This window comes from Geospiza fortis, unplaced genomic scaffold (assembly GCF_000277835.1).
Source record: "Geospiza fortis unplaced genomic scaffold, GeoFor_1.0 scaffold164, whole genome shotgun sequence".
In the NCBI taxonomy this organism is placed as follows: Eukaryota; Metazoa; Chordata; class Aves; order Passeriformes; family Thraupidae; genus Geospiza; species Geospiza fortis.
Window position 1 is genome coordinate 443073 of NW_005054426.1, and position 23594 is coordinate 466666.

At 41.9% G+C, this 23594-nt stretch overlaps 1 protein-coding gene across 1 annotated transcript in view; it reads left to right on the top strand.

Annotated features, from left to right (window-relative positions):
- The first annotated feature begins 6334 nt into the window (after nt 1-6334).
- ANO2 (anoctamin 2) overlaps nt 6335-23594 on the top strand; it is a 143580-nt gene continuing 126320 nt past the window's right edge. Inside the window, exons 1-3 of the mRNA XM_031061805.1 lie at nt 6335-6511; nt 7182-7319; nt 7398-7586. Of these exons, the coding sequence (XP_030917665.1) occupies nt 6335-6511; nt 7182-7319; nt 7398-7586 (504 nt within the window). The remainder of the gene's footprint in view (nt 6512-7181; nt 7320-7397; nt 7587-23594) is intronic.

The window sequence follows — 23594 nt, forward strand, 5'->3', positions numbered from 1 at the left end:
TTGCCATGGCCTCTCAGGTCATGGGAGTTTGGTCTTTCTCCTTCTCTTCCCTCCATGATGGTAATCACCAAACCAGAAGGTCTCGCTAATTAGCTTCAGTTTGTGGTTTGCTTAAAGCAGGATCAAGGCAGGATAGAAACAGCTACTGGTGCTGTTCTCTCCTTAAGCCAGTGCAGAAGCAGATCGTGCACAGCATAGCCACATCCTATTTTATAGCACAGATGCAATTTCCAGCCAAACCTCCAGGCAACATGGAAACACACATGCCTGGTAAGTTTTTTTTCTGTTTCATTCTTATTGCTGCCTATGAAGAGGGATAGGCCAAGATGGGATGGAGAACAAAGAAAGGAGTACTTTGGAAGAACTTTTCTGTCTTCTTTTAGGGAAAAAAAAAAAGAAAGAGAAATCTGCAGCCCAGTTACATACAGAGAGCTCAGAGATAAAACATGCAGAGTTCAATTCTCCTGAAGCCTCAGAAGAGCAGCTGTGGGTCAGTGTTGTGATGCACGTGGAAAAGACAATCACTAGGCAAATGCCTTGAAATGCCTTGTGCTGGTCTTCTGCTGTTTCCCCCTGCATTTGCCTTATTGCATTGCAGCTGTGGGGAGTGAGCAAAATCCTTTTCCAGGAGAAAATGGGCAGCCTTGAGCTCTCAATTCCCATATAAAAGGAGCAAATCTGCTGAGACTCTTATTTGCATAAAACCTTCATGCTGGAGTTCCCAGTGTACGAGTTTAGAATAGCTTTCAGTGCTGATGTTGAGTCATTGTTCTATTGCTGTCACAGTCAAAAGCTCTGTGGTTGTTTCCACATTATCTCATTGTTTCTGAGGCTGTATCTCTCCTGTGAACTTCAAATTCCTTATTTGAGTAATAGAAAAATAAAATTTGACCTTTAAATTTTAGCTATCTGGTATTTCTCTCTTTAGAATGGTTCAAGAACTATTTAGGTGTTTAGTCCCCTGCTGCTTAATTGCTTCTATTAAAATCAGTCCCACAAGTAAACTCAGAATTGGATGGTTCTCTTTATAAAGAGTATTTCTTCTCCAATTGTATTTGGAGGTGGAAAGACAAAGGATATCTGCATTATGTACAGACAAATGTAGAGAAACACAACTGAGATACTGAGTCCTACCCACGAGATTCTCCTGCTGGGTGTCCTGGAGGCTCAGGACATTTCAAACTGAGTGTTAGCATGGGGTTCAGACAAGCAGATGCACTCAGGCTGTCCAGATTAGTTTGGCATTAGTCAGGGTTTGTTGTTTTACCCTTTCCACCTGCAGTCTGAGAGGTACTGTGTGAGCCCTGAACACACAGGCTGCAAATTAGATGGCATTAGAGACAACCCAAACAGCCTTGTCTGTCTAATTCCTATATTCTTAAAAAGCACTAAAATGGTGGTTTTGAAGACACAGTGGAGGAAATAATGCTTTACTGTAGTTGAGTTTGGTGGAGATGTGCACAAGAAGTAATTTTGGCATGAGCTGAACTTCTTCGTCTACATTCAGACCTGAAAATTTATGATTTACTGAGAACCTAAAGAGCATGTGTATAGCCGTCTTTTCATATATATATATCTATATATATATATATAGATGTATATATGTCCTTTGAAAGACGTTTGAGTAAAGCTACAAGGAAACAGTAAGTTCAAGTAGGTTTTTTTTCATCCCTACTTGGGGGCTGGAGTTTGTCAAACAATGTTCCTAAATTACAGATGTTTTGAACAGCCTTGCAGAGGAGTATTCTTCAAACTCTGGTGTCCTTCAGAAATGCAGATATTTTCTAATACTTATCTAAAAAGAGAGTAAGATAAATGAAAGCAGTTCCCTGTCTGTGCCCTGGATGACCTAACCACTTGCAACGTATTCTGCAAGTAGCTATGCTGGGATAATCTGATCATCTGGACCACTCAGCTCAGTTAATTGGCTGTTACCCAGGATTTAATACAGAGCTCCTAATTAGGAAGACTCCTTTACTGCCTCTTTCATAAGCAGTGTGGTTCTTTAACACTCCCTCTCAGTCCTTCCACTTTTGGCAGTATGTGCAACTTCTTCATGGTGGCACTCTGGACAAGGACCTGGGAATGCAAACAGTGAGGTGAATTGCTGCACACGTGGGCAACCCTTAAGTTTGCAAAAAGCTGAGGCAAAGGAGTGCAGAGAGGCTGAGTGAGCAGGTGGTGACTGGCTGTGAACTGAAACTGGAGCTGGTCACTGATCTCTGTCCTGGAGGTACCTTGTCCTCAGAAGCTGTTTACAACTCGATGGAGTTTGACTGGAGGGATGGCTCCCCAGCCATTTTTGTAGAATGAGTGTAGTTCCTGAACATTTGCTTTCTAAGTTGAAGTCAAGATTCTCGGTACTGCTGTTCTTTGAAGATACATATATATGTAAATATACACCAAAACCATGCATGTGTGCATATTTAAATTTTTATATATATTCACATACATACACACACACACAGAGCTTGTTTCTATAGATACTAATTCCTCCAGAATATTTACAGAATGAGAACATGTAAGGCCAGATGTCATAAAGGCTTACAGGGTGGAATGAGGTCAGGCTGCATCTGAAGCAGAAGCCCCTGAGGCAGTGCTGCACCAGGCAGGAACTATCAAATGTGGAATGCATTCAAACCAAAACATTGTGGTTCAATTGGTTTAATTTAGGAAGTTGAAAAGCTTTTGGGAGAACAGGAGTCCTCCAGATACAAATATGGCAATTGCATTTTCATCAAAAAACTTCTTCTGACTGGGAGTCCCTGACTGCCTCACCAGTTTACCAGTGTTAATCTCAGGTTTGTGACACAGTTTCTGGAGGCTGAGAAGCATAATGGAGATGAAATCATGTTATAAATGAACTCCAGCTCTGTCCCTAGGCCTAGTTAAAAGGACTGGAAAGTAAAAGATGTCTTTAATTGACTGTGTAGAGGTCTTGTGAGATACCTCAGACTTAGTCTGAAAATACTGGAGAAACATTGTGTGTGGCCTTTGGAAATGAAACCTTCACTTACTAATTATTTTTCTTGGAGTTTCCCTCGTGGCATCATTATGTGCTTTGTTAAAGTGAGCCAAGCATGAGTCTGCTCGGGAGATCAGACAGGGAAGACTAGTGAGTCAATCTGTTGTACTGTTCAAGTGCTGCTGGACCCTAATCTGGTATTGGTAGGAAATACAAGAATAATCATAACATTTAGGGGTCAGACACCCTCCTCCAAGCATTTCCTTCTTTAGCATTCTACGGTCTCCTCTCTCAGAATGTGGTGGTGGGGAAGCAGTTTCAGTCTGAGTATAGGGGATAGAAGGGTCTCAGCTAAATGAAGGGGAAATACAACCTCCAGACTTTAGCAGTACACAGTGGATGTGGTATCTCCCTGGATAGATGGAAGCTGTTGTTTCTTATTCCTGGAGAAAAGTCCTGACTAGACAGAGGCAGTGGTGTATTGTCTCTGTAGTGGTGATGGTGCTGACCATGTAGGCAGATGTGTACAGGATGTCTTCTCCTGGATATAAAATACTAATGCCGGAAGGACCAAGACATGATTTTTCCCTCTAAGAGCTTTTCCAAGAGAATGAGAATATGGATCAGTCAATCCCATTTCAGCTGTGGCACCACTGGAGGGGGAAAGAGTATGAAACATTTGGGTGTTTAAACAGTTTCTGTATCCACTGGTTTTTATTAGCATTTTTCACCGTGCTACTGCCAGTATGGAATTGACCTGTTGGAATGAGGAGGCCTCTAAAAGAATCAGAGGGATGAAGCAGCTGTGCTGTGAAGAAAGACTGAGATAATTGGGAATGTTCAGCCTGGAAAAGAAAGGGCACTGGTGTTACCTCATTATGGCCTTCCAGTGCCTGAAGGGAGCCCACAGGAAAGACGGAGAGAGACTCTTGACAAGGGCCTGGCATGACACAACAAGGGGGAATGGCTTCACACTGACAGAGCACAGATTTAGGTTGGATATCCAGAAGAAATTCTTCCCTGGGAGGGTGGAGAAGCCCTGGCACAGATTGCCCAGAGAAGCTGTGGCTGCCCCATCCCTGGCAGTGTTCCAGGCCAGGCTGGATGGGGCTCTGAGCAACATGGGATAGTGGAAGGTGTCCCTGCCCGAGGCAGTGGGGATAGAAATGAGATTATCTTTCAAGGCTCTTCCAACCCATTTGTGATTCTGTGATGATCTCCATCCCCTCCAAACCCTCCATTATTCTGCACTGTGACCATGTAATTTGTCAAACACAAGAGATGGGGAGCATGTCTAAAAATTCCAGACATTACCCCCTAAGACCAAAACATGTAGGTAGATATACTTGATGAGCATTTCACATGTGTAAAGAGTTCTTTATGAAGAATGATCACGATCCACAAGTTTGTACCTCTACCTGATGCCACTGGATTTGTTCACATCACTAGAAATGAATAGTGTCTACTGACTGCAGTATTTTGCATTCCATTAGAGAACCACCTTTACAAAACCTGCTTTATGTATTTATCTCTCCTTCTTAGACTTTGCTCTACCCTCCTCACACCCAACTCTCAATGGACAGAAGACAGCAAAATCAGCAAGGGACTCTTTTTCAGCCTACAATAGCAAATACCTCACTGTTCCTCAGAACCGGACTTCCTGGCACAGAAGTGGGACCAATGGAGCTCTTGAAGCATCAGTGGTATCCTACAGAAGTTCTGTAAGTAGGGTTTCATATTCATTGACCTAGGTCAAGTGCATTTGGGATTATGAAGAGGCTGGAAGCAGAGTGAGAAGAGCAGGGTGCACTCTCCTGTGTGTTGGTTAAATCAGAACAGGGAGAAGAATCTTTATGAGGAAAGTGATACCACAGCCTCAGGTGGTTCATTTGTCTCTCTCTGTGTACAACAAGAATTAATTTCTGCAGTAGGAATCTCACCAAAATTTCTGGATTGTTTACTTTAGCCAAAATCCTTCAAAGCAGGAATGGAGGGGGTTGCTATTATCCTCAGTGGCAGAAAGGTCTGCAGGTTGATCACTAAATTGGGTGTGCCTGTGTCAGCCCTGAGTCAGCTGTGACCAAGGGGGCTGGATTGGATTGATTCCCTGTAGAAGTGTGGTGTGGCTGTAGTGTTCAGAGGAGGGCTGTCATTGGAGGAGGCACATTTGGGATGTATTTGTAGTGACATATTTGCTACCAGACCACTATAACAAAATCATCATGAAGTGCGGATCCTACCTTCCCATTTTCTTATTCCTTGGTGTGATGGTTTCTTGTCTTGGAAACATCAAGAAGCAGTGAAAGCAGGAAATCTGGTCATTTACATCACTGTTTCTGACTTTTACAGTGGCTGTGAGAGAGGAGGAGAGAAAGATCTTGATAGTTCCTTCAGAGGCATTTTTGAAATTGTGACTTTTTGTGTTCCTCCCTAAAAATCTTCTTGTGCCAGAATGTCACATGGTAAGGCAAGCAGTGCAAATTTACAGGCAGGAAATGTCTTTAGTGAAATCTGTGGGAATTTTAATTAGCTTTCCGTGAATTGGACACACATAATTATGGGGATGGCACCTTGCTGCCAAGAGAGAGGAAAAGAGTCCATGGAGAGGGTATCACTGTTGACTCTCCACATCCCCTGTGTAACTCCAGCAACCCCAAGTGTTGCTATGGTGCTCTCTCAGGTGGCGGGGATGTGGCAGGTGGCTCCACACAGTAACAAACAGGAAAACCTTGGAGTGATTTTCACATTCTACAACCTCCTTGTTCCCTCTCCTGCTTCTTGTTCGTGCTTTTTGGTTCTGCCCACACTCTCCAGTAAGGGAGGAGAGGATCCTCAGAGCTCATCTTCTCTAGAGCCAGCTAATGCATTGCCTTGCACCAGTGACCTGCTGTGGTGACATCATTCCTTCTGCACTGTATAGCCTGAAATTCTCTGGGAGGGACACTAGAAATCTGCCACAGGTTTTCCCTCGCTGGGGCAGAGATGGATCTGGAGAGTTTGCATGGGCTTCCTGTGAGTAATACATGAAAATGTATCTAATCAGGAAATGGGGAATTGAAATAAAAGGATGTCTCAAAAGCAGTTTTATATTCTGCCAGGATGTAGTGCTGAGTGTAATTTTGGATGTGCCTAAAGGGACTGTATATATACTTTAGACATGAAGGATGTGATGAGTGTGATGTGCAGAACAGATTACTCAGTGATAATTTTGTAAAAGGATGAAGGATGTAGCATACCTTCATACCCTCTTGTAAACCCAAGATTTATTTAGTGACGTGACAACTGAAAGCTACTTTGTGGGAGAGTAAGTGAAGCGAAACACTCTAGAGAGCTCTCTGAAGGGCTTAACACAGCAGCATTGTGCTGGAAATGGTGGCTGCAAACAGTTTCAAAAACTCACGGGCTGCCTTTAATGAGTGGAAAGTGCAAGTGAATGCCTCAGTGTCAGACTTCCAGATGAATGCTGCAGAATTCCCATCCAGGCTGATGAGTGATGGCAGGATTACTATTGGAGCTGCATCCTGGAAGGGTTCTGAGAGGGAGATGGTGAAGCACGGATGGTCTGAGGGGCTGACTGGATGCAACATGGGTGGTTTGAAGGATTTTAGCCATAGATTTCTTTTTGCAGGAATTACTGTGTTACTGGCCAGTCACACAGTCTTTTAATATGTTAAAATACAAGCTAGCAGGGCTAGCCATTCATGGGACATATCCTTTCTAATCCCTGGTATTTTCAAAAGTGTTTCTGTCCAGCCTGGCCCTTCTGAACCACATTAAAGATATTTCTCCTATTCTGTGTAAGATTGATTTCTTCCCTTCCAACATTTATTTTGCTTCCCTTCCCCGCCTGCTTTGCTCCACAGCACATAGCACATGGCCTATAATGTGGTCCTTATTCTCACTTCTCTGTGCCCTTTCATAATGTGTGTGTCCTCTCCCCTTGGTTTGTGCACGGGCAGAATAGGGCAACAGAGTTGGGGTGTGCCTCTGTACCTGCTTAGGAATCCCAAATGTTGGGATAAACTAAACTAAACTATGTTTAGTTTATGGCCAGAGGAGGAATGAAGTGAGGCTGGTGTGCAAAATTAGTATTTGTAGGTCATACCTGGATTCTTAGCGGCTTCATGTGCTCATGCGGAGATAGACCCCTCCCCCAACCCCCCACCTACTTGGGCCTTTTGGCTTTGTCTGTGCAACTCCCATGTTTCTGTCCCAGATTATCAACAACTATGTGGAAGGGATCCAGACAGGGGTGAGGGACAAGGCCTCCCCGAGTGGCCTGCACTTCAGGGACAGCAAGAGAAAGGTCGACTACGTCTTGGTCTACCATTACCGCAAACGCCTGGCCCGCCATGTGCCTGGTGCCGCCTCCCTGGAGCCGAGGCGCGGATCCGCCTCCGTGGCCCTGGTTTCAAACGGAAGCACTGGGAAGGGTCGTGCTGAGCCCCAGCAGCAGCAGGACGATGGCCAGCGTGCCCTGCAGGAGTGGCCAGGGCTGCCCGGTCTAGAGGTGGTGGAGCTCAGCCCGCTGGACACCCTGGAGGAGGAGAGGCAGCTGCAGCGGGAGGAGTACGAATGCAAACTGCTGGAGGCGGGGCTGGAGATCGAGAAAGACCCCGAGGTAAGAGGGGGAGATTTGCACCTCATACATGGCATCTGGTGTCCCAATGGATAATGGACACTTTGGATGCCCAGAAAATGGTGTGAAGCTAAGAAGGTGGCCAGGGTGTATTTGTTTGCTTGGTCCTTTCTGCCTGAGAAAGACAAGGTGGTTATTGTTGTTTAATGTAGTGTTGAGTAGAAATTTCAATCTTACTTCAGGTGAAAATGTATTCCTTTGTCTAAATGTTCTTATGGCATGCAGCAGACACACTTTTCTTACCAAACATCCCCCCAACAACTTAAATATTGCTAAAATGAAGAAAGTATCTCTTAAGTAATTTGCTGGAACACTGCTAAGACATTTCGTATTTCCTCACAATATTTTCAGTGTGACTCTCAGCTTTCTTCTCAGCCATACGTAAGTTTTGTGTCCTTCCTTCATTCCACCCACAAAATGAGTGGCCCCTATGCTTTGACAGGAGAAGATCCCAGCCTATGATGTTTTTATTCTCCCACATGTGTGATGCTGGAATGACACTATGCTCATGCCAGCTCAGAGCTGTGGTTATTTTACTTGGCTGTTGCCAGTCAGTTAGTCGAGCACAGGTCTTCCAAATCCCATGTCGTTGCACTAAGCTCTGTGCTATCCCTCTGTACCCCTTTGAAAGTCATGGATATTTATATCCAATGAAGGGAAATCCCTGCTAGGTTCTGGTTTTAGGTGCTCTGGTGCACTTGACACCAAATTTGAGAGATTTAGAGTGCCTTTTTGTAAGTGCTGAGAACTTACAGCTCATGTTGCTTCCAGTGCAGCCAGTCAACGCTTCCACAACATGGAGCAAATCACAGACTGAATCTGAAAATTTGAGACTGACTTGCTTAGCATCGTGTATGCATAATTAAATCACTGGCAGGAGTAGAAAGAAATAGAAAAGTCTTTTGACTCTTAACATTTTCCTTGCTTAATTTTCTGAGTTGCAGGTAGCTCTGGGTTGTATTTCACTGCACAGCCTGGCTGAGCCATCCTTGTACTGAGCAGAAAAAAGTGATCTCAGATCCTGATTCTTTTATGCTGTGCTCTGAGGTTTTGGTTCAGTACACGACCATCTTACTGCTATGACTTTTATAACCAAATTGCATAAAACCCAGGAGAACAGCTGTTTTTGGAGACCCCTTTCAGTTCTGAATTTCATCAGAACCTAAAAAGTCAAGCAGGAGATTTGGATTTGATTATTTGACACATTGCTTACCCTAAGTCTAGCTGGATACAAATTCTGTTTTGGCCTCCTTCCAAGTGGTGTAACATGCTCTTAAATAATATACAAAGTGATAAATGATGTCATAAAGTGTTGATCAAAAAAACCCTTTTTGTCACAGTCTTCACTATGAAGAGAAAAAGGCTTTTTGTAAAGGAACTGGGAAGTTCACAGGAAATTGTTGATCAGTTCTTTTATGGAAAAAATGAATTGATTTTGAAAATTACAAAAAAAGCCATTCCATCACTTCTCTAACTGTGTATGTACAGAGTCACTCCTATCCCCCACCCCTCCTCCTGTCCTTCCCCAACACACAAGCTGCCTAATCAAAAGGGGAAAAAGTTTTCCCTTTCAGAATCTCCTGAGAAACTGGAAGGGGCTGGAAGGACTATGCCTTATCTTTTTTCTTCCCTGCCCAAGACCTGTGGCTTTTACTTCCTTTATTTTTTCTCACTTCACTGATTTTTTTCTTCTGTTAGTTAACTCCTGTTGGAACATGCTGAAGGTTCTGTCCTTTTTCTTGCTGTGAATTTCCTAGAAAATGCTGAGTAAGCACATGTGAAAGGCACAGCTCTCCTTCTATGTGGATTAAAACTGTATGTTGAGCTGATACGGGAAAAACTTCTGCTTTTAGTCCTGGGAGAAAATATGTGTCTATAAATTCATTAAACTGAGAACAGCCTTAAAGCAGCATTTGTATTTTTGTATAGCACAGTGGACTTTCAACTACTACATTTCCAGTGGATTACGCTGAACTGAATGTTTGTTTGGTGGAGGTTTTTTTGTTTGTTGTTGTTCTTCTCAGTGCTAATATAAGAAACAGATTAATATAATATTATTGCAAGTTGAGATATATTCTCTAATATATACTCTGGACCAGGTTTTGAGAAAAGTCTGATCTGGCTGGAAAGGCAGATATTAGAGAGATTCCACTTTTGGAACCTTGGTTTGGAGCAGGCCTAGTTTCTCTGCATTACATTTCATCTTACTATGGTTTTGCAAGAAAGTCCACTAATTTAAGAAAGATAGGATGTCCTGAATCAAAGAATCAGGGAATGGTTTGGATCTACCAACCTCACATGGGAGTAGGGACATGGGAGTTCTTCCAGAAGCTGGTTTTGTTGGTTTAAACCTTTTAGACATCAGGAAGTCCATCTCTAGGAACATAAGACGGAGTTACAACTATTTAAACATCTTTATTTTTTCAGCTGTCTTTTTTTGGAAAAGTGAGAATTTCTCTGATGTTAATATGTTTGCTCACATGTGGCATTATGATTGTTATATGTTTGATTATTAGGGATAAACACCTTTCTCACTTACGTTGTCAAATGTGTAAAAGAAGAGGACAAGAAAAACATGAAGACGTATAATTTGTATGTGGAGAGAGGCATATTGCTGTTTTTGAATTTGTGGAAAATAGGCAAAACTATGGACTGTCTCAATTCAGCCAGTTGTTATTTGTGAAGTAAGGAATTTTGGACTACATTTTCAACTTCCTAATAACTTCCTATCATTTGTTATTGCTGTCCTCCAGAGAAACTTCCATTTCTCTTAATAAAACATTCCTGGGATTTTATTTTTGTTACTGTTGTTTTTGGTTTTTAAATTTTTTTTTAATTTCTCTTTACCTTTCCTGTTGCTTTGTTTTTCTTTGTTTTGTTTTGTTTCTGTTTGTTTGTTATTTGTTCCTGGGGAAACTGATAATTGTGTTTCACCTAATCTGAAACCAGTTATTCTATTAAATTTGAATTTTACTGTTGCTTTAATGACTGCAAATGCAACACACACCGTTTTCAATTACAATTATGTATGGTAAGGCATAATAAGTATGGAATAAGAAGATATTGGAGATGTGCCTTGGCATTCTGACAGAGCTGATCATTTTCGAGAACATTGGAAGTGAAATGTACTATGCTAAGTAGCAGTTGGGAGAGGAAATATTATTTCAAGGGTAAGATGTCAGTTCTAAAACAAAGTGTAAATTACCCTCCAAGAAGCTCATCTAACCTCAATTTTTGAGCTAGTGTTGTTTCCAAAATGTCTCACTAAACTCCCTTGATTATATTACACTTGAGGGGAAAGGAAGTCCTTAAGGTCCTCAATGCTGATATTAATATTACTGATGATGGAGGTTGTGATTTGATTTTTCTGCTTGATATTCCAAAGCATATTTTGGAATTTTTGTGGAGAAAAATCCATGTAAACTTAAAAACCCAACCAGCCAAACAAATCTCCCAGCCTGACTCAAATAAAAAATCCACACAGACTTAAAAACCCAACCAGCCAAGACCTCCCCAGCCTGACTCAAATCAAAGCTTATAGTGCTGCAGTTGATTTTATTTATGGGGTAAAAATTAACTGTTTTGTTCCACTAAGGTGCTTCCTATTTGTCAGTGGGAGAAGGCCTCTCTCCTGTCAGCTGCTAAGGACAAAGCACAGCCAAAATGATGTCATGTATATTGCTTAATTCAGTAGTATTTAAACGCCTGAAAAAAGAAAAAAATTACTTTTTTTTTTTTTCCAAAATCTATCAGTGTGCTCTGTGGATACTCCCAGGAAAACATCTCCATGTCCTTAGTACATGTGAGTCACCTTGCAGGCACACAGTATGGATATTTAATTGCCTCAAAATATTCATTCATCTAAAGCGCAGAGGAAAGCTCAATAGTAGCTAACATTAATTTTAAAAGGATATGGAAATTTAATACCAGTCCTAGACCTTTATCCCTGTTAATGAATGCCTCCTGAAGCCAAGGAGGATACAGAGTAATGGAGCATTGGAAAAAGACTGGGGTCTTTTGTGCTCTAGGTCTTTGGACTTTGTATTTCAATCTCTCAGCACTCAGAACAAGGCTTTACTTCTTTGGGGAGCCAATTATATAAATATTTGATGCATATTTTTCAGTGACTCTAGTTGCAGAAGCATTAATTAGCTAAAACATGTTCTGCTTCTCTATGTTACTTATATGGGGCTGAAATGAAATACACAGCTCTTATAAAATTAAAGTTGAACAGGCAAGGCAAGGTTTGCCGTGGTAGTGAAGTGAACGTGATGAAAATATTGACAAGTTGATTAACTATTTAAGGGGAAATTATGTCTCCATTTTAGACAGGATTTTGAACTAGCCCCATGGGATTTAAGTGTGATTAATCATCAATGAAATAATGATCTATAATAAAAGGTAGCTAAGTAGAATGGCTGTGCTGTCAAAGCTCAAAATCCATATTATGGATCCTGGATTTTTTTTAATAACTGTGTTGTGGCTTGAATAGATGAATGGGCAGACTGACTCACTTTTAATTACCATCCAGATTCTTGGTGCTCAGCTGTGAGGTACCTTAGTCAAAAAGGCTTCCAAGAGATTCAGAGAAAATTGAAGAGGTGTACAAAAATCATCTATATTTTGTCAGTAACATTTATAAAGCTCTTGGGTAATCAGTAGTAAATCATCAGTTGTAGTCATCAGTTGTCTGCAGATTGGGAAATGGAGTCATCCATATCCTGAATTTTAGATGAAGGTAGAATAGGGCTGTATATGCTGGTGATATTTACAATGGGATTTGGGCCAGAGGCATCCTAATTTAACATATATTTTCTACGTAATGCTGTTTCTAGCAGACTTGCTTGGTAGTAATGGCCAATAGCCTCCTGAATTTGTGTTTTAATTTCTCTGTGTCCTGAGTTCTGTCACCTTCTGGGAGACTCCAATTCCTACAAACTACCTGGCAGATGAGAAGCCCACAGGAAATGGCTCATACATCTCTGCTGGGGGATGGACACTTGCAGTATAGGGCATGCACAGTAACAAAATCAGCTGCTTCGCCTGTTCACAGATGATTCCCTAAAAACATATTTTAACTATCAGCACTCTCGTTTGCAGCAGAAGTTTTAATGTGTAAATTAAATACCTGGGGAGGGTTTGAAGGGTGACACATGAAGCCCTGAGGGATGTGATGCTGCCACAGTGCCTGCAGAGGAGGCTTGGAGGCTGAATAGTGATAATTTCTCCAAGGCAATCAGGCCAGTGCAGCTTGAATAGCAGCTTCATGAAAATAAAGTAGTAAAATATGAGATACTTCGGGGAATTTGGCCCTGGGATTTGTTGCTTTTCTGAGCTATTAAATGGCAGTGGTCATGCTGCTGTTACTGGGGTGAGGTGCTGGGTGAGGACTGCCCCACCTGCAATGCCTAATGAACCCTGACCTATTCTTTGTCATAGCAAAAAAAATCCTGATTTTCAGGGTTTCTTTTGGAGGGAAAATGGGACTTTGTTTGCTTTCCTGTCCCCAGGCCACTGCTTGCTTTGTCTCTAGCAGCAAACAGCCCTGCAGGTATCTTTGGTGCCAAAGGAGTGTTCACTATTGACTTTCTGCTGGTTGGGTAATTGTTCTGTGATATCACTATTGTTTTTAGAGGCATTGCTGGTTAGCCATGAATTCACACCTCATGAAAAATCCTTTGCCTAAATCAGAGCCACTGAGAATTTTGCTTTGGAGCAGATGCAACACTGTAGATAAGTGTTCTCTGTTTTCAATATGTTGCTTTTATACACATATATAAATATATAAAAACTTATGTACTGCTTTATGTTGTAGATATAAAGGATCTGAGCTGAGACAGTGCCCCTCTCTTCTTCTCTTTTCTCTTTTTTTTTTTTCCTTCTGTCTGCAATGAGACAAATGAAAAGGTATTCCATAAGGTGTCATTGTTCCTTCTCAGATTCACGAATGGATTCTAGCAGGGAATCTGAGGGATATCTACAGGCTGGGGGATATCTGACAGTGGAAATTAGTGCAGGATAGGACTATCTTAGGGGAAAAAAACCCTCAACTGTTTGTGTGCGTGTGGGGAGTGAGGGGGTGGAACTTGCCATCCTTGGCACATCCAGGGAAAGGTAATGTAAATAATGACTCAGGGTTGTGGGATTCTTGTACGTTTTGAGCTCTTCTTGCTTTACTGATTACTCTAATGGCTGTGTGTGTGTCATTCTGCCCAAATCTGAGTTGCTGTAATGTCATGTTGATCATGACATTATGCTCAGACAGGCAAGCAATATTTTTCCAGGAAGTGAGGCACTGTAGGAAAGGAATGATCCCATGTAGGGAAGAAATGTCTCAAGACATTTTACATTGTGTACACTTTCAAATGTTATATTGTAGTTGAGAGGGAGGCATTTTGGAGTGAAAACTGGATTCAAGATTTTCAACATGAACAGTGGAGAGGTCTTTTCAAGAAAAAACAAAGTAATTTCCCCTCAGTAATCAGAACATCCTCTTCAGCTCAAACTGTTTCTTAAATCCTTTGCAGTCCTAAGTTCTAGGCAGGGCCAGAGTTCCAACAACTAAGTGCTAGTTCCTGTGAATGAGCACAGATTTAGTGGGGGGAAGCTGTCGTAGAGGGAAAAATTCATTAACTGTCTCACAATGCTACATCCTAAAAAAAAGAGGGAACTGTGACGTACAAGCCACCAGTTGTAATCAGATGGTATTCAAAGTGTCTTTCCTGGTCATTGGAAGGTCTATTAAATCATAGGACAAGGCAAATCAGTCAAAACTGTATCACAGAGTTGCTTCTGTCATTCCAGTGGTCCCAGGTCAGCTGTTGCTTTGTCCTGAATATAACTACAAGGAAAAAAAATAACTTAGCAGAGTGACATTGGGCTGCATGGCTCTCATTAGCATTAATGAGAGTTTGGTGGCTAAATCCCCATGCACAGCATGGAAAATTTACACTTTGAGTGGGTTCTCTCCTTGGTAGACAGTGCTGATAATTGTGTGCCCTTTATTGAACCTCTTTTGTGTACAGGTATGTGCTCACAGTAACAGGCCAAAGAAAAAATCATGTTAGATCTTGATTTATGTAATACTGTGCTACATTCTATAATATCCTGAAATTTCTGTGCAGTTATTCCAGGTCAGCATTAATGTAACAATGATTTCATCCCTGAAACCAAATGTTTGGACAAAATTATTTCTTTTAAACAGCTGCTTGGATTTTTATTTGTTGTTTCTTTGGGGGGGCTTTTTTGTTTTTGTTTGTGTATGTTGATAATTGATATGTTTTCTTTAAGCTCTGCCATCTAGGAATAAACTAATTGGTTCTCTGCTGGCTTCTCCCTTCAGTTCCTGGATTCTGTAATAATTTTAAAGCATTACAAAATCACTAAAAGGATTGACACCCATATGCTGTACTTATAAGGAAACCCTGGAGGTGGAGCTTGGTAGATGATCTTGGAGTTTCATAAGACGTCTCCTGGTAAAATAAATACACAAGATATATTTGGGAGAGAATGAGTTACTTGTAGTTAGGGTGGGAAAAGGACCGAACAGCTATGTAAATTAATATTTCTTTTTTCTTTTTTTTGGTAACAGCAACCTTTTCAGGGGGAAAAAAAGACACCAATAGGAGCATTTTCCTGGAAATGTAGACGTGGTCATTGCTTTCCATAGGCTGGAGCTAATACAGTACTCTGGAAAAATACCAGCATCCTTCTCTTCCAGAGGAGCCCAGTTGCACTTGCCTTAGTCATGTCTCAGCTGTGACATGGGGAATTTCTCTCCAGCCTTTGTGTACATGTTCACTAAGCTCAGTTGTGGTTTAGCTGGAGTAATTTAGTAATACAAAGAAAAATTAACATTTCAGAGACATATAATACATATATTCAAGATCTTGCAAATACTTAAGCAGAACTCCATGCTGACACCTCAAAAGTGTTAGTTCAACTACAGTAAATTTTCCTTAATCACTTCAAAATGAGGAAGAATATTGCTGCCCATCCTATACTTAGGACTTTTCCTCAAGACACTCAAAATCCTAAGTCTGTTCCTGTTGAAACTGGTTACAGAGTGTGAAGGATGCCTTGAGTTTCCTAATGCTTTGAAAGTTTCAACTCCATGCATGTCCTTTAAGTCACAGGGTTTTCAAGTTTTTCTGGATTTAATGTCATTGTTTCTATCTGTTGCTTGCCTCATTCCCACTATCCTCACTCATTTGTAAGTTTGCCTGTCTTGGAAATCACTGGTGTTTGAAGTGGTCAAGCTGGAGAAGGATTGTCCTTCTCGGACGTCCTGGCTAGCTATCCAGCACCGCTAGCAGTAGGGGAGCACTATCCCAATCTCCATGGTTCAGGACAGCACCTAAGGCAAACGCTCTGTCCTATGACAGCAGCGCTACCTTGTGGTAGGACGTGGCTTGGCTTATGGCTATAGTCGGCAGAAAAAGAAGAGAGCGCTCTCGAGCTGTGGTGAATCCAGGTTTATTGGGTCCCAGGGGAACCGACAGACGAAGAGGCGTTTCTTCCGGGGGCGGATAACTTGAGGGTGGGGCCCCGGCCCCTGAACCAATCACTTGACGCTGTAGCTGGAAGGTTCTAGAGATTAGGGTGGGAGCGCTGAGTGATGGACAGGGCACGGGGGAGGGATTTGAGAAAGGATACATTTGTCTCCAAGGCAACTAGGGAGGAGTTGGGATAACTGGCAGCACAAGGAAGGGAGGAGAGAACCAGGGCAGAGCCATTACATGATAGGGGGAACAGAACAGTCCAACATATACAGACGCAACACAACAGGTGTTCCTGCTCTTTTCCCAACTCTCATATTCCATACTTCATTTTGCAGGCTTTGACTGATCATTCTTTGCTTGCCTCTGAAGATGTACAAACATTCAGCTGCCCTTGAGCCCTGTTAGGTCATCAAGGCCAAAGTAATGTCCTAAAGATTATTTCTCTACGGAAGGTCACTGGAAGGCTCTTCCACCCTTTCAGTATACACATTTTGGTTATTGGGGTCTAGGAAATTTCATACCATGTTTTTCTTGTTAAATTAGGGGTACTTTCAGGCTCTTAAAATGCAGTCAACCGCAGCCCTGGTAAGGCTCCTTGCTTGTGGCAGGTCCCTGTGAGTTCACTGGATCATGTTTACACTCTGCCTGCAGTGGCACTGCTCAGCTTTTACAGGTCAATGAGTGGTATCTGCTTTACCTTACCAGTGCTTGACCTGCTCACCTGCCTCTGGCCTCTGCATATTCCCCCCTGTCCCTTCACTCCAGTCTCCTGCAGGGCTGCTTGCCTGGCCACCACAGGGTGCTCCATTTCTGTCCACAAAGCTCTTTCTCCTTATCCTATATCCTGTAACCTGCTCTTATTACTAAGGGGAAATTACTTTGTTTTCTCTTGAAAAGACCCCTCCACTGTTCACATTCAAAATGTTGGAAATCCTGCCACTTCTTGGTGCCACTGTGTCTTTCTTCGGTCATAGTGAAGTCAGCCCTTCACCCTTCCCTGCTGCTCATCAGCTGCCATCAGTTGCAGGTCCACATGAAGTCACAACATCCAAGACATCTTGATGACCCCTGTGAGTCCGTTTCACCTCAGATTATTCCATGGTCTGTGATCTTTTCCACTGAGAAAATCCACAGCTGGGACAGCTGGACATGCAGACTTCATACTTCCCAACTGCTTCTCTCTCAAGACTTCTGTGCAAAATTTCCTTCCTCCCTTATTCTGTCTTTTATTTCAAAGCTGTCCTTAGGAAACTGCTCACCCAAAGATGGCCAAGTTCAGCTTCGGTGAGGCACCAAAGTTTGCTCATTAAGGTACTTGCTTTACTTTTCAGCTGATGTGTTGTAGGAGGCACCTGAGAACACCGCTGTAACAACCTACGACACAGCTTGCACCACTAGGGACCCTGTGTTGTTTTTCACCTGGGAGCCACAGTTCACAAATGATTCTCCTGGAAAGTATTTGTTGGTTTAGGGATGTTTTGTCACGTCCAGCCACCAACTGGCAAGACTCTTCACACAAAGTCAGCACAAAGAATGCTTTTAGCAAGATCCAGCTGTAAATTGTTAATTTCCATGTCTTCATAATGTTCAGACTCTCTGAACAAACCCCCCTATCATGTGACTTTCTAGATGATGTTATTAAAGACAGCTCATTTTAGTATTTAAAAGTAGGTGTGGTTTTATAATGTAGTGGTTGGTAACCCTCTTGATATCAATATAGCAATTCTGTAGTCATGTACTGTGCTCCTAGCAATTCTCCCTTCCATTATTGTATAAGAAGATGAAAATGTAACTAGAATGTAAAACCTATTTTGTTAATGTTGTAGAACTTTAAGTACCACGAAAGACTAATAGGCAGCTCTAAAATGTATTCCTTCACTTGTATATGTCAGTGCTAATTATCAAAGATAATAATTGGCATATAATTACAGAGCACTCCAATGTAATTAAAGCCATAATAAAAAGTGTAGCCAAGGGATTATACATCAAAAGCTGTAAGCTGAATCCAGGAATTGAGGCAGTTGGCATCCTCCTGCTACCTGGACCCCTGAAATCAGATGGGAAAGTGGAAGAAGTGAAAGAGGCGGAATCAGAATCCGAGGATGGCTCAGGCTGGAGGGGACCACAGTGGGTCACTGGTCCCACCTCCCTGCTCCAGCAGGGCCATCCCACAGCACAGGGCACAGGATTGTGTCCAGAGGGGTCTGGAATATCCCCAGTGAGGAGACTCCACACCCTCTCTGGACAATCTGTTCAGGACTCAGTCACTGCCCAGGACAGAAGTTCTGCCTCCTGCCCAGGTGGAACCTCCTGGGCTCAGTCCCTGCCCGTTCGTCTGGTGCCATTGCTGGGCCCCTGGAGCAGAGCCTGGGCCCTGCTCTGACCCTCCCTGCACACAGGGACACCCAGGGCTGAGGCCCCTCTCAGCTGGGGCTCCTCTCCAGGCTGGACAGCCCCAGCTCCCTCAGCCTTTTCCTGCCAGAGATGCTCCAGGCCCTGAATCATCTCCACAGCCTCCACTGGCCCCACTCCAGGAGCTCCATGTCCCTGCTGTCCTGAGGAGCCCAGGACTGGACACAACACTGCAGATGTGCCACACAGGGCTGGGCAGAGGGACAGGATCACTCCCTGAACTGCTGGCATTTTCTTAGCACAGGTCTAAGGGCTCTTTCAAGTACTAGCAGGACAAGGTAAACTCCTATTGCCTGATACTCTCCATATCCAGGTGCCTGTATGCAGATACGTTTTTGTATAATCAGTATTTTATTATACTGATAGGTGCCTTGAAGAACAAATTTCATCCTGACTCTCAGCTGCCTGTTCAGAGGAATGACAGGAGCTTGAGGAGCTGCTGTTACCTCCTGCAGTTCCTGGAGTGAAGTCTGGCCTGACTCATACCTGTGTCTTTTTCCATGTCAATGCCAAAACTGTTACTTTTAGAAGGAGTAGCTGTTTTTAAATTTAAACTGTTAAATACATGAGGGCAGAGACAAGAATCAAACTTAACTAGCCAAAAACTGTCATGAGACTGAAGGTATTTTTGGGCACAGGACCTCCTGTTCCTGTGTTCCCTGGCATCCTATCTGGGTTCCTTTCAGTTCTAGTTTCCTGTTTTCATCTCATTTATTGTTGAACAGAACACAACCAAAAAGTGGAGGTGAAAACTATGTGAATGCTAAGTTGTTTCACTGGAAAATGGGTTTATCCTACCATCCCAGGATGCCTTGGGTTGGAAGGGACCTTAAAGACCACCTCATTCCACCCCCTGGCATGGGCAGACACACCTTCCACAATCCCAGGTTGCTCAGAGCCCCATCCAACCTGGCCTGGAACACTGCCAGGGATGGGGCAGCCACAGCTTCTCTGGCCAACAAATGTGTGAAAGCGTTTGTGTGAAGGGGAATGAGAATGAAAAATTGAAAGTTTTCCCTTGGCAGCATGTCTGTATTTATCTTTACACTTATTAACCACAACTGAAAATCTGCTTTGCACAGCTTCTGTTCTGAAAATGTTTTTCTTTTACCTCCACACACTTGATGTAAATCTTCAGCTTTTCTTCCTCCCAAGAAATTTGTGTTGTTATTCTGCCACTTGCCTGTAACATTGACAGCTGTATTTCTTATAGATCACTTTTTAGAAAGTATAAAATTTTAGTTCGTAATCATATATAAATGCCTAATAAATGATGTAGAATTTTGTAGTTATTAAATATTACTTAACAATCTGTTTTGTTCAGTTAGTGTCAAGACGCACATTACCACCATGAATTTGGTATTATTTTTCTCCAGAAGCCTGGGTTGGACAAATGAATCATGATTAGATGTTGATATATTGATATATTAATTGCAAGCAGGCAAAGTTTGCTGGAGTGGAAATGGAAATGTGAACAGCCCAGATGGTGTTTATTCTTTGGTGGGGGCAGGAGGAGAAGCTTTGAACCAGAGTAGTTTCCCTGGAGGGGCAATGTTCAAGCAGGAGTTTCTAATTTGGTTATAAATAATTGTATTTATATATCTATATCTATATCTATATCTAATCTATATCTATATATCATCTATATCTATAGGAGTGTCTATCTATATCTATATCTATATCTATATCTATGTATCTATACTAACATGTCGACTTAAGGGGAATTGAGGCATTTTTAGAGTTCCAGAGTTATGCAAACCTGTGTGTGTTTGTGCTTTTTAGTCCAGAAAGAGCATTGCAAATAGATTCATTTTTTTTGTAAACCATCTCTATAAATATTTGAAAAGACCTAACACATGTTGCAAATATTTAGTTAATAGTCTTTGTTAAAGCAAAATTTGAGGAAGCTCTAAAATAATAGTATCTTATCAATATTAGAGGTCATTTTGTATATGTGTGAATGTCCCAGTTAAAGCCTGCTTCAGCCAAAACATCTGTTCAGTTATCTGTGATTGATGTGTGAATTTCTTGGCAAAAGCCCCACTCAATATTTTTAATAGTAAATGCTAAATTTAAATTATATTTTTAATGTTTTCCCATCATGTGAGCAAATTATTTAAATTATCCTTCATCACAAGTGCAATATTTGTGTAATAGAAGTGCCAGGATGGATATGTTGTTATGAAAGGTGAAGGCACAATTTTCTGTATTGTTTCTTTAGTGAGCTAAAATATGCATCTAATTTTTCATGCCTTAGTCTCCTCTCTTTTCATTTGCCAGTTACTGCTTAAATCTGCAGGTTTTTTCCTTGTTTGTTTTTCTTGCTCCCAGTTTTGCAGATTAAATCTCTCATCTCTGAATACTGTCCTTACTGCATGCCAAGAACCAAAAGCATTTTGTGATCAGCATTAAAATGATACTGATAGACAGTTGGTCATGCCCCCTCCAATGGACTCAAGTTTTGCTTGAGATCTTTGTTTACTGATGACTGACAAAACAAGTGGGGGGAAAATAAAAAGGCAAACCCCTCCTACTTTTCCCTTTTGATCTCAGTCCTTTTATATCCTTTGTTATAAACTTAATGATGTCACTTGAAATGTGATCATGTTGAACGGTTCATGTAGGCAGCAGTTCTCAGGTGATGCCAGGCCAGAGGACAGTGAATGCTGTGGCAGTTTGTTATAAGAATGTGTCCTGAGGTTCTTTATCAAGCAAAGAGTCTCTTAAGTCCTCAGGAGAACACCCTCCTGAGGCTCTCAAAGCTTGGCATAAGAGTTTTTACTCCACAAACCCCTTCCTATGTGTTTGTGAATGCTCTCCAAGTATTCTCGTAGTATGTGAGGTTAAGTGTGTGACCACATCAGGGATTTAAAGTCATGGCTATATTCTGCAGGCCTTAATGACAGTAATATAAATAAGTTTTTGTTTTCCCCACTGGTTTCTGAAAGCTTTGACTTGGCACTCATGAGCCACTGTCATGATGTATAGAAGGAACCACATTGGAGAGTAAATGTGTTATGGGCCATTAAGAGAAGGCTTTGGGGTGACCTCATTATGGCCTTCCAGCGCCTGAAGGGAGCCCACAGGAAAGAGGGAGACTCTTAACAAGGGCCTGGAGTGACAGGACAAGGGGCAATGGCTTCACACTGACAGAGAGCAGGTTTTGACTGGATATTACAAAAAAATTGTTCCCTGTGAGGGTGGTGAGGCCCTGGCACAGGTTCCCCAGAGAGCTGTGGCTGCCCCATCCCTGAGTGTCCCAGGCCAGGCTGGATGGGGCTCTGAGCAACCTGGGATAGTGGAAGGTGTCCCTGTCCATGGCAGGGGGTAGGAACAAGATGATCTTTCAGGTCTCTTCCAACCCAAGCCGTTCTATGATTCCGTGTTTAGGTGTTCTGTTGCTGAGCATATCTTCCTCTTATTAAGTCACAGCCTTGCATAGTGTGCTTGTGGCTTGGTTGCTTGGTCTCCCTTTTGTAAACTTCTAATATTTAGCAGAAAATCATTATGGTAGTAGTAGAGGAAAAATATGACAGAACCATGCCGAAACAAAAGCTCAAAAATGTTCACTGTGATGTAATGTATATATATTTTTAAAGGCATGAGTGCAAGCAGTGTCAATGTATGATTTTAAGTGAGCTGATATAAAACAAGCAAAAATATTTATGAAAATGACAAAATGCACAGTACTTCTAATGAGACATAACATGGATTTTAAGATGTGGAAGATGGAAGGTACCTACTGCTATCAATGTATAGCACCTCATTTCTTACAAAAAACAGGTAGTGATTTCCTGTAAATTTCAATTTGTGTGATGCCACCAGGATTGGAATAACAAATCTTACATTTTTTTCCATTGCTAATTCATTTCCCTCATGGCATAAAACACTTTGGCAGTGTATCAGGTTAATATTCATATTCTGCATTTTATTTGCTAATTATCTTTTTAGTAATAGAAAGTTAATAGTCCACTTGACCCTTATGTCTCTAGAAGGGATTTGTTCGTTTTCCACATAAATTGTCATATTTCAATGCCAAGCTAAAAGTTAAATCTCACTAAAATGTTTTTGTTGCATGCTGTTGTAAAATGTATTGGAGAACCTACAACTTTACAATGTGTCAAGCTTTAGCAAACATTGGTATTTTGGTGTTTGCTGACAGTTTATTCTTAGAATCATAATAGAAAATGAAATTCGTGTTTCTTTTATAATGATTTGACAACTGATTTTTTAATAATCCTCCTTTATTTTTAGTGTTACAAAGGAGCAAACTGCCACTTATATATTCTGACTGGCTGGTGTCCACTTTTTGTATTGTCAGAGTGACTCTGAATTTATGATGATGGAGAGCTAAATCCAGCCAACAGAGTTTAGGGCATGCAGAGAGCAGTACTGCCAGGATGGATGAAAAAAGTATGTCTTGTAATACTTATTGTACTGATACCTACTGAGTGATTCCGTCTGGACCATATTTTTGGTGAACTGAGTGTATTGAGTCATGGTTTTCAAAAGTACTGATAATTCAGCACATTCTGCAGAGATCACTAGAATGTGCTGGCTAATTAACATTCCTGAAAATCCAATATTGTCCATTTACTGGCTGATTTCAGTGATTACCATGCTCCTGTGGTAAGGTACTGTTTTGAGCCCTGGTACCACATTAGCCAAGGGCGCTGGATCTCCTGGAGCTACAGAAATTTCTGACACTGCAGTTTCCATCTATGACTGAGGTGTTTCTTGGACACTGAATCCCAGCCCATTTGCCAAGCTTCTGGTGCTCCTCTCAGCTGCAACATTTCAAGCAACTGTTTATATCTGCTTGATGAATCGCTTGGATTTCCAGGCTACAGCTGCTGCTCTTACTGCCTTCTAATCATCTGCAGAGTCTGCAAACACCCAGCAGAGCTCCTCAGCTCCACATCTCCACATTTCATCTGGAGCAGGCTTGTGCCTCGCTGGCTGGGAACTGCTTCTCGAGGTATTGGCAATACTTCCATGAAATGATCCTGTGGTGTGAGAGATTCCCTCAGTGCAGTACAGGGTCTCCAACAGCTGCAGTGGTGACATGTTTAGGAAA